We start from the raw sequence: 10,494 nt of genomic DNA on the forward strand, positions 1-10,494 counted from the left end.
GGAATAGCAACTGAACATTTATCAGTGGGAAAATAGTGAATTTTTGTAGTAAAATTCTATAGGTTGCAATTCTTTCATACCATCCATATGATAAAAAGAACAGAGAAAATGCAAAAAATGGTTCCATATGTGTGAGGGTAGATTCAAAATAATCCCTTCAATAAGCACTGAACAATTTTAGTTCTTCTAGTGTGAAAAGTTAACATTTTTCTTTACTTTTTATTTTATAACACAAATAAATAGCTTTAATACTATTAATTTATATTTTTAAGACTTGTATCACTACTAAAAAAAATTCTATTTTCCCACTGATGTTCCACTAAAAAATGTTCAGTGGTTATTCCCCCACTGAATGTCTGTGAGAAAAACCAAAATATCAGTGCTTTCATACGGAAAAATTAGGAAGTTTCCCAGTGTTTAAATGGGAACCCGTTTCCCACCATGCGTTTTCACAGTGAGCTGATTCGGTAGTGAGTTGATTCGGTGGGAATGAGATGGGAAAATCATGTTTTAGAACACAAATTTTCCACTGAATGTCGGTGGGAAAAATATGTAATTCTAGCAGTATATAGTGTATACTTATTGGCATGATCAGGTAGCAAAGCGCGTACCATGAGACTAGTATATATATAGTTTGAAGGGAAGAGTAAAGAATAGGTCCATTTGATATATCTAAAGGCAGCTTAGTGTGATCAAATCCATTATATTAGTGAATTCATCCATGGCCTCCAAGATTCCCACCATAGATTTTTGCAAGCCAGACTTGAAACCAGGTACTGCACAATGGGACTCAACAAAAGCTCAAGTCTTCCAAGCCTTGAAAGAGTATGGTTGCTTTGAAGCAATATATGATAAGATCCCAAAGGAAATTGGAGAAGCCATGTTTGATACTTTAAAAGAAATATTCCCATTGGAGTGCAAACTGAGAGAATATCTAGATAAACCCTTTGCTCGGTACCAAGACCTACTTCCACACACACCATTCAATGACATTAGGCGCACTGCTGATTTACTCCTCCCTGAAAGTGTTGAAACCTTTGTCAATACCTTTTGGCCTGATGGCAATCCTCATAATAGGTATTATGCTTGCTTACCTTTTGTCATTTGTAGTACTCATTCCTTTGCATTAAATAATTGATTCAAACAAGCTTAGAGTAATTATACTACTAAAAAATCTCTATTTTCCCACTGGTTTCCTACTGAAAAATGTTCAGTGGCTATTTCTCACTGAATGTCGGTGGGTAAAACCTAAACAGTAGTGTTTTCACACGGAAAAATTAGGAAGTTTCTTAGTGTTTTAATAGGAACAAGTTTCCCACCATGCATTTTCCCAATGAGTTGTTCGGTGGAAATGAGGTGGAAAATCATATTTTATAGCACAAATTTCCGACTAAATTTCAGCGGAAAAAACCTCTGTTTCTAGTAGTGTTAGGGGTCCGTTTGATCCGTGAATAAGTTATACTTGAATTATCAGTATTTATTTTGTGGATATACTTTTATTGGTTGATATTTGGCTCATTGGATTAATAGCTGGATGTACAAGACATCATATAAAATATATATTTGATTTTACATCAGATATATGAACTTTAATTTTTCAATTTTAACCTTAATTTTCTTAAAGAATTTTTTCCGCTAATAAAAGTAACTTCAAATTAAAGAAGGAAGTTTAAGGCAAATTAAAGAAGGAAGTTTAAGGGGTTCTAAAGGAACTAATCGTGATGATTCAATCCTAAGAAAGTCTTTGCAAAAAAGAAAATAAGCAAACAAAGGAGGAGAATTCGAAAAAAGCATCTTCATTTCCAACTAATTCACACGAGGCCCAGGTACTCCAATGACTAGCTAGAGTGTATGCTACCACATTCGCCTCACGATAGATGTAATGTATGGGAGGAAAAGGACTTTAATTTGGTCCGAAAGCTTCTTCTATCCCCGCAAGCAAGACAAGATAACCACTTCTCTCAACAATGGACTTCTCTTACTTCATAACCGTAGCCTTAAATGTCTTTTTATAGATCCTCGAACCTCTGACAAACAGAATTAATCTCAATGCATGCGTTCTTTCTCTCCTCTCCTCATCCACATATCCTTCTTCTTCTTTTTTTTTTTTTTTTTTTTTTTTTGGCCATTTTTGTTAGGCATTGAACCTCACCTTATGTGTTGAGTGGCGTCCTTCCGTCCCTAATACCTAAACGAGTTAGGCTATGGAGCCTAAAGCTTAAACCATGGCAGTTATAAGCAGTAAGTTCGCCTAGTCTTTCGCCCGACCTTTACCTGGGAGAAGATAATTCGAGGACGGCATTTTTGTCATTTTGTTGTTTTATCTAGGAAATAGTAATCCCAGGATTGTTATTCCATCACACGTCTTTTAATTTAAATACAATCACCTTATATTACTATTTCTACAAGTTTTATATGTTTAATTTAATCATATAAGTAAATTAATTTGTCAGCAATGTGGTAAATACCTACTCAAAGTCACTGATGGAATTGGATGAAATGCTGAAAAGGATGATTTTGGAGAGTCTGGGGCTTAAAAATTACATTGATGAATTCTTGGCTCAAAACTCTTTTTTATTGCGGCTTATAAATTACAAGAAGGAAGTTCCACAAGGTGAAGATGTGAATAAACCAAGATTGATTGGCCACACAGACACTGGCTTCCTGACCATAGTGAAACAAGATCAAGCTGGATTGCAAGTTCAGATGAAAAATGGAGACTGGATTGAGCCCAATGTTTCCCCTAATTCCTTTGTCGTTTTAGTTGCGGATTCATTGATGGTAAGTGTTTCTCGGTAAAAACTTACTTTATTTCATATTCATACCAAGCCAATAAATAAATGACATGATTGAGATTAATTATTATATTATCAAAACAAGCTGAAAAAAGGAAATATTTTGTGTAAATTGTTACAGGCATGGACAAATGGTCAACTATCGTCTGCTTTCCACAGAGTAAAAATGGCTGGCGACATTGATAGGTTCTCCATTATGTTATTTGCATCGCCAAAACCAGGTTGCATCGTAGAGGCCCCAAAAGAACTAGTGGATGAAGAACACCCGATGCTTTTCAAGCCCTATGACATCGTTGGATACTATAAACATGTTATATCCGGATTTGGTTACGGATCTCTAGGTTACGGAGCTAGAGATCTTCTCAAGGCTTATTGTGGTGTTTGAATTTGTTCCTATTCTTATGCTTCAGCTTTAATTTCTATGTTTTATGTTTGCATCCTTGCTCTTTATTCCTCCAAAATAATATTACCCACAACTTTTGATTTTCATAGGCTTTCCTGTTTCTTACGTTTGTAATGACTGCTTTATTCTTTCAATGATGCTTATTATTTTACTTTTGATTTGTTGTGTATTGGTGAATGAAGATTAATCCCTTGCAGATAAATAAAGTGTAAATTTCTCAAATGGTTCTCAAGTTAAGAAAATCATGGAGTAAAGTCATTTTGCTTTGTTTTGTTAGTAATTAATAACGGGAAAAGAAAAACGAATTGCATACCTCTTTGTTGCAGCGGAAGTCGTTGTAATTACCATCGAAAGAATTGCTACAAGTCCAACCTCGATTCTCCAGGAAATAAAGTTAGTATTCCACGAAGTAAATGCCTTTACTATATGTGTATTTTTAGGGAGATTAAGAGAAGAAGAAGCATATCTTCACATATATGTTGTTCGTTTCTTTTTTGCATATCTTCATCCATATATGTTGTTCGATTTAAAATATATCTTCTCACATAATAACCTTTTTATTCTTTTATAAGAGAGGCGACCCGCGGGTCATGATGGAAAAGCAAGCACCATGTAAGCATTACACACAATTGATACCAGCAAATATTCGCGAGCATCCACGTAATACATTGGAATTCAATCAAGTACGGAAAGAATCCGCTACAAATATATAGATCATATTACTCGCTATTGACACCCAATTTTGTCCCTCCTTTATTCCAATTTATTTCCTCGGGTTTCTCAATCTATTGATGAGCTAAAATATATTTTAAATGGTCCGTCATCGTTTCATTTTAGGATTTGTACTCGTTAAATTAATTTTACTTTATTAAATCATTTACTAATTACTATTTTATTTTTCACATAGTATATATTATACTAGTTGTTAAATTAGAAGCAAAAAAATTAAATAGAGATTTTCGGACCAACATTTGAGCCCAAATCACAACGCCTTACCCGTTTCACCTCAATTATCCCACCCAGCCCAATATTTGAAATCAATCTATTATCCAACTAACCCGACCAGCCCACTATTCCCCAACCGGTTCCCTTCTCTCAAAATCTCCACCCGAATCTTTCTCTCTCTCCCTATTCTCATCCTAAAAACCTAATGACTCTCTCTCTCTCTCTCTCTCTCTCTCTTCTTCTCTCTCCTTCACCCCTCTTCTCTCTTTGGACAAGGATCCATATTTTAGCAAAATGGCAAACTCTCGAGCTTTTCCTTTTTCGTCTCTCGCATCCAAACCCCTTCTCTCCTCTCTCTCTCTCTCTCTCTCTCTCCCTTTCAAAGTAAAACCCTCCTCTTTCACTCTCACAAGATTTTGTCACTCCCACTTTTGTGCCATTTTTCTTATCCATTTGGTCAAAATGATGGCCAAAAATCTGAAATTTCGATTCGGTCAAATCTCGCCATTTTGAGAAAAATTTGATTCAAATCACGTGAAGGCATCTCTAACGTTGATTTGAACGAGTTGTTTGAAAAGACAATCAAAAACCCCCAAATTTTTACTATAAAATCACCTAATATTATAACCCCAAAAAAAAAAGGGGGTTTTTTTAAACATTCTTTTAAAGGTTCATTTGGAGAAAAGGGGTTCTTTTTTTAACTTTAACCCTTCTTAAAAATTTTTTACATGTTTACTTTCGATCTTACATTTGAGAACATTTATTTTAATCGGGAAAGGTTAAATCGTTTCGATTCGAGGCATCGTTACTTTAAAAAAAAAAAAATCGAGGATAGATTCGCGATTCATTTTAGTTTTTCGCGTCCAACAAAGGTAACTTTCCGTTTTTGTTATCTTATTTAGTTTTTTTGGTTATGTTGTTGTTATGTTTACATTTTAGTTAAGTTTATAATAGTATGATGTTTTCTTGTCGTTACCATCGAGAAGATTGGTATGTTTGTTTCACGTTTATTATCGATTAGTTAGGTATGTGGTAAAATGCTAGTTTACATGACATGTTGGTCAAGTGAGTATGTTCGACTAGTCGTTTACTTGTTGAAGTGGGATAAGATTATTAATGGATCTATGTTGAAGTTAAATCTTCTAGTTAGGATATGTCAATAGTAGTGGTCATTTTTAGTTCTTATCATATGGTTGCATTCTCGCAAAGTGATTGGATTTTAATATTCGATGGTACCTTTGCTTATTTACCTTATTGGTTTACTTGTTAAGTGGATAAAGGAGTATTCATTTGATATTATAATATTATAGGACCAAAGATCTCTCTGTCTAATTGCGTATGACTATGATATTAATTTTCCGATTGTGTAAATTATGTTCTAACTATCTTAGAATGTGTTCCTTTAAAAATGGGTAAAGGCCTTCGAATTTGGTTCTATCCCTCTCAAAAATTATTTTGCATTTTTGTTTAAAGTTTGAATTTTCTCTTTTGCTCCATTATATGAAGTTTAAAACTTAGTCCATGAAGAAGTTATCCGACATTATTCTAGATCTTAAATGTTGTCTCATGTTTGTTGAAATTTTTGGATTCGTTCGGGAGTTATTAATACACTTCTATAGGTAGTCCCTCGATTAAATTAAAATCATTTAAGTTGTTAATGATTTTGCCCTACTTGGTAAATGTTTCGTGAAGTATTGAATTGTTCAATCTACGTCTTCTTTCTTTTTCAATGTTAAAAAGAGTGATGTTAATTTAATCCTTAGTGAGTTTTGATTTGTTGCATTTTTGGCTGAGTTATGCTTAGTTGTTGGCTTTAACGCATTTTAAACTAAAGTTTTGGTTTTTGAGGTGGGTCAAATATCGTCACTCTTTAAAAGCATCTTGTTTGTTTTTACCATTATCGTGTTTGAAACTCAAGGAAATAGTTTTATACCATAATTAGTTGATGGTTCAAAGTGTTATATTCTTTCTTGCCATTTTTGTTATTCCGAACCGGCCGCATTGTTGGTTGTTCATCGCCATGGTTTTGAGCTTAATAAATTTATCTTTTAGAGATTGGTTGCCCTCTAAAGCTTCATAATACCCCTTTAGATTTTTTCCCTTGCTAAAATATTTGAAGCCAAATACCATGTACATTTCCTATGGGCCTATTACGAGTCATGTTTGGGTTTTGTCAAAAAAAGAAAGTCTATTTAATTGGAAAACACTCCATTATCTTGAATGGCAAGGTGATTTGAACAATGAAGATGTCCTTTAAAATGAACAACATTGGCACTAATAATTGAATTTGAAATTGGAAGGTCTATTGCGACATTAGTGGCTTAAGTTGCTTGTGGAACCTTTACTCGTTCAATGATTGTATGTGAGTATAGGGTTGTTATGCGTTGAAGATGTTAAGCCCTTTTCTATATCCTATAGTAATATTGTTGTCTCAATTATTATGACTATATGTCGTATTTGTTATTTTGATGCTTTAGATATATATATCTCTTACCCGAATGAATATACTCAAATATACACATTATATATATTTAACTTCGATCTTTTTTGGGTTTATATTTTGCATGTTTATCTTGTTTATCGATTATATACTAATCCTTTTCCTTTGTTACTTATGCATGAACATCGCGCACGAGTCCGAGGGACTCGTCACCTCCTGCATTCGGCGTTGGGCTAAAGCCCAACGAAATCTTTTCCTCGAGTCGCCCCCATCAGCCCCGTGCAAAAAAAATGATTCGGGCCGAGGCCCATGATAGCAACAAATTCGGGCCAAGCCCGGCAACAATGGCCTTGGAAATGGGCCGAGCCCATTTAAATTTTTTTTTCTTCTCTCCTTATATTTTATTTTTGTGTATTTATTTGCAATTGTATGACTAACATTTTTATTTGTTTGTTCTTAGTTTAGATGAATTATAGGAATTAGTGGGTTTAGTTTTAGAATAATGGGTAGTTAATTTAAAGAAAACCAATAATTAATTCCATAAAATTTCATTTTTCTTCTTTTTATATTAAGTTATTTATAATACTATAATATTTATCTTTTTAGAATAATGGATTTTCAAATAGCATGACTATATATTTTGAGTTAAAAGAATCATGATTCACTTTTACTATCTTAAAAACTTTCAAACATCACTAATATATAAATACTAATCCAAGTATACTTTATAAACATTACTTTAAGATTTATTCAACTATGCATACTTTTAGTCTAATATAATCAAATAAAGTCAAAAAAGGAAACTTATGTCCTTTGTATCATATTTATAATAAAACTAGATTTTGGTTGGCATTGTCATAGTAATACAATTTTATCTAAAGTTTCAAATTCGCTAAACTTATTGCCTACATGAAAACATTACATCTTCAAATTCATCTTCAATAATACTTAAAGTCTTTTTCATACAAATTATTATATTTTACAAGTCTTAATTTTATAACATTATTACATCATTACATTTTACTTCAAAACTTTAGCAATATTTATAAGTTATTTTTCAAACATTTAGAATATTATATTTACACTCAGCCTAATTAACCTAAGTCCGGTCGGATTAACCATTATTAATGGAACTTAGAGGATGCCTAATACCTTCCCTCTAGGTTAGTTGAACCCGTACCTAGAATCTTTTTGGTTTCGTAGACTTTAAAATAAAATCAACTTTAGATAATTACTTTAATTAACTTTAGGTGCCCTAATTCACCATAAATAATTAGGTGGCGACTCCTTAACTTTAATTAACCCCGGAATTACCGGTATGTTGTAAACTATTTTGACTTTGGTTAAAATAGGGTATAACAGCTTGGCGACTCACGGGGATTACTTAGGTTCTAACCATAACGGACTTAGTTTAAATAGGCTTTGTGTGCTTGTTTTAATTGCTTTATTTGTTATTGTTTGTTTTTACATACTATTAACTGTTTTTGATATAAACTGTTTATGTGTTACTGCTTTGATATAACTGTCATCCCGTATCACTTTTCTCCACATCTGAAAATTCACACTATCACACGTACACGCGAGGTGTGTTTTGCGCACCCGCAAATTTCTTTAAAAACCCAAATTTTAGGAGAGTTGGCATATGCGCGGGGTGTCCGAATACCGGTGACCGCGTAGCCTTCTCACTCGAGTAGTCCGCTCGGGAACCTTGCGTCTAGTAAACCAACTCTTAGTCAGCCTAAGATAGAGCTAAACCAACACCCGTTATTAGGGGCATACATTTCATGACCTAGGAGGTTTAATACCCTTGGTGTATTAAATCCATTAGATGACTTTACCCAAACGTCCAAGTGGGTCCACGACCCCAAGTGACACTAAATCATACTTTATGTGCATGTTTGAAGGGTAACTGTGCCTAAATATTGACTATTTGCTTTAATTAATTAAACTTTAGGAGGACTAACGTTTTATGACAGGTATGGACTTGCATTGGAGTACAACAAATGCCGAAGACCAGTGACATCACAAAATGGAGCTGTACATTTAGACATAGGAAATTGTACTTAGATTAGGAAAACTTTATGTTGTATTCATTTGGTATGTAATAAATATTACATTATTTTGTACTTTATTTTGGGAAATAGAATTTGTTTAATTAATCAAAAGCAATGGGATGACGTATTATGGCACACTTTACCCTTCAAACAAACGTTAGGCCTACCTCTGGCACAAAGAGGTCACATGCATATTAGGACGCGTTATTGTTTGATATACATGTACATTTGTTTGACAACTTGTTTGACTTTATTTGATGAATTATTTGCTACATGACTTACTTGACTCTACGTGATCATGACTTTACCTAGATAGTTAATGAGACTAACATCATTTGCACTTTATATTTCTTTTTATTCCCAAAGAGAGTTGATTCGTGTTGACACTCGAGCTGGCCGACCATCCTTACCGCACAAGGTCAAAAACGTCATCACTACCTCGACGTACCTGGGTTGTGCAAGGAAAAGAAATTATCATGACTGATCCAGCCGCATCCGTTTCAACTGGTTTGGAAAACATTGTGATCTCTAGCGATCCTCCCGAGACTTCTGAACATAGAAATACTATGCAACATGACGAACATATCGCCCGCCTGACTCAAGAGATTGAGGACCTACGTAGCGAACTAAATCGGGTTAGGGACCTGACCAATTTATCCATCACACTCCAAAGTCCACCTCCTGAACCTAGAACTGTCGCACCAAATCCACCTCGTTTTCCATCACTTGAATCTCCAGTCCCTGAACACTTTCCTCCACAAAATAATGCACCCACCAACAACAACTTTCCTCCACCAAATCCATCATCCGTCTATACCCTTCTACAAAGTCAACCACCTACCCACATTACCTGTACTCCTCCACAAAATCAACCCCCTATCTACAATACCTACGCTACTCCTAATCCACCACCCGTCAACCCACCAAATCAATCACAATTCACACTCCTTATATTCCGTTACCTACCAACACTAATCCGCCACCTACAACTACTCCTCTGAACCCACCAAACCAACTACCTACAAACACCATTTATAACACACCACCTCCAATCCAAAACACTCCCACTGTCCAAACTTATCCAACCCAGCATATACAAGGGGCACATTTTGCCACTCCTAACACGCAATATGTTCCTCCGGTATATGCAGCGGAAACACAAGCCTATACCAACCCAGTAACGGTCAGGTTCCAGCCCGAAGTAGATCAATACGAGGAAATGGAGAAAGAGGCAAAAGCAAGGGCAGACGATATGTTGCTAAAAGAGATCCACAGTCTCAAAGAAGCAATGAGAAACCTTCAAGTTGCTAGGGGAACTAAGAGTGTAGAATACGAGGATCTGTGTGTTCAGCCTGATGTTGACTTACCTGTAGGCTACAAACCGCCGAAATTTGATACTTTCAATGGAACCGGCGATCCTCATACACACTTAAGGGCTTATTGTGACAAATTGGTTGGAGTAGGTAGAGATCAGAACATAAGGATGAAGCTATTCATCAGGAGCTTATCTGGTGAGGCCCTTAATTGGTATACACAACAGGACGTCCGTAAATGGCGTGGTTGGAGTGACATGGCCCAAGACTTTATGGACCGATTCAGTTTCAACACCGACATCACACACCGGATAGAGTCTATATGACTAAGTTAACCAAGAAGTCAACCGAGTCATTCCGCGAGTATGCGCTTTGCGTTGGAGGTCGAAGCGACCGTGGTTCAACCTCCGATGAATGACAGAGAAATGACCGCTACTTTCATTGAATGCCAAGCTGGCATATTTTATGAGAAAATGATAGGTATGATGGGACAGAAATTCACAGAAGTTGTCCGAATGGGAGAAGCCTTGGAAGAAGGCATCAG

The 10,494-nt window shown here is 35.3% G+C and overlaps 2 protein-coding genes across 2 annotated transcripts; both read left to right on the top strand.

Annotated features, from left to right (window-relative positions):
- The first annotated feature begins 661 nt into the window (after positions 1-661).
- Positions 662-3,180, top strand: LOC132031794 (probable 2-oxoglutarate-dependent dioxygenase AOP1). Its single transcript, XM_059421697.1, has 3 exons — positions 662-1,077; positions 2,454-2,781; positions 2,917-3,180. The coding sequence occupies exons 1-3, from the start codon at positions 722-724 to the stop codon at positions 3,178-3,180; spliced, it is 948 nt and encodes a 315-aa protein (XP_059277680.1). The 5' UTR covers positions 662-721.
- Positions 3,181-9,113: 5,933 nt separating this feature from the next.
- Positions 9,114-10,276, top strand: LOC132031795 (uncharacterized). Its single transcript, XM_059421698.1, has 2 exons — positions 9,114-9,489; positions 9,789-10,276. The coding sequence occupies exons 1-2, from the start codon at positions 9,114-9,116 to the stop codon at positions 10,274-10,276; spliced, it is 864 nt and encodes a 287-aa protein (XP_059277681.1).
- Positions 10,277-10,494: the final 218 nt, after the last annotated feature.

Source organism: Lycium ferocissimum, chromosome 9 (genome assembly GCF_029784015.1).
Source record: "Lycium ferocissimum isolate CSIRO_LF1 chromosome 9, AGI_CSIRO_Lferr_CH_V1, whole genome shotgun sequence".
Lineage (NCBI taxonomy): Eukaryota > Viridiplantae > Streptophyta > Magnoliopsida > Solanales > Solanaceae > Lycium > Lycium ferocissimum.

Excerpts from the sequence above, each read along its gene's own strand:
- LOC132031794 (XM_059421697.1), top strand. The coding sequence starts at position 722 with ATGGCCTCCAAGATTCCCACCATAGATTTTTGCAAGCCAGACTTGAAA. Across the intron at positions 1,078-2,453 it reads GATGGCAATCCTCATAATAG|CAATGTGGTAAATACCTACT; the intron begins GTATTATGCTTG and ends TTAATTTGTCAG. Across the intron at positions 2,782-2,916 it reads TAGTTGCGGATTCATTGATG|GCATGGACAAATGGTCAACT; the intron begins GTAAGTGTTTCT and ends AAATTGTTACAG.
- LOC132031795 (XM_059421698.1), top strand. The coding sequence starts at position 9,114 with ATGACTGATCCAGCCGCATCCGTTTCAACTGGTTTGGAAAACATTGTG. Across the intron at positions 9,490-9,788 it reads ACCACCTACCCACATTACCT|CGGAAACACAAGCCTATACC; the intron begins GTACTCCTCCAC and ends CGGTATATGCAG.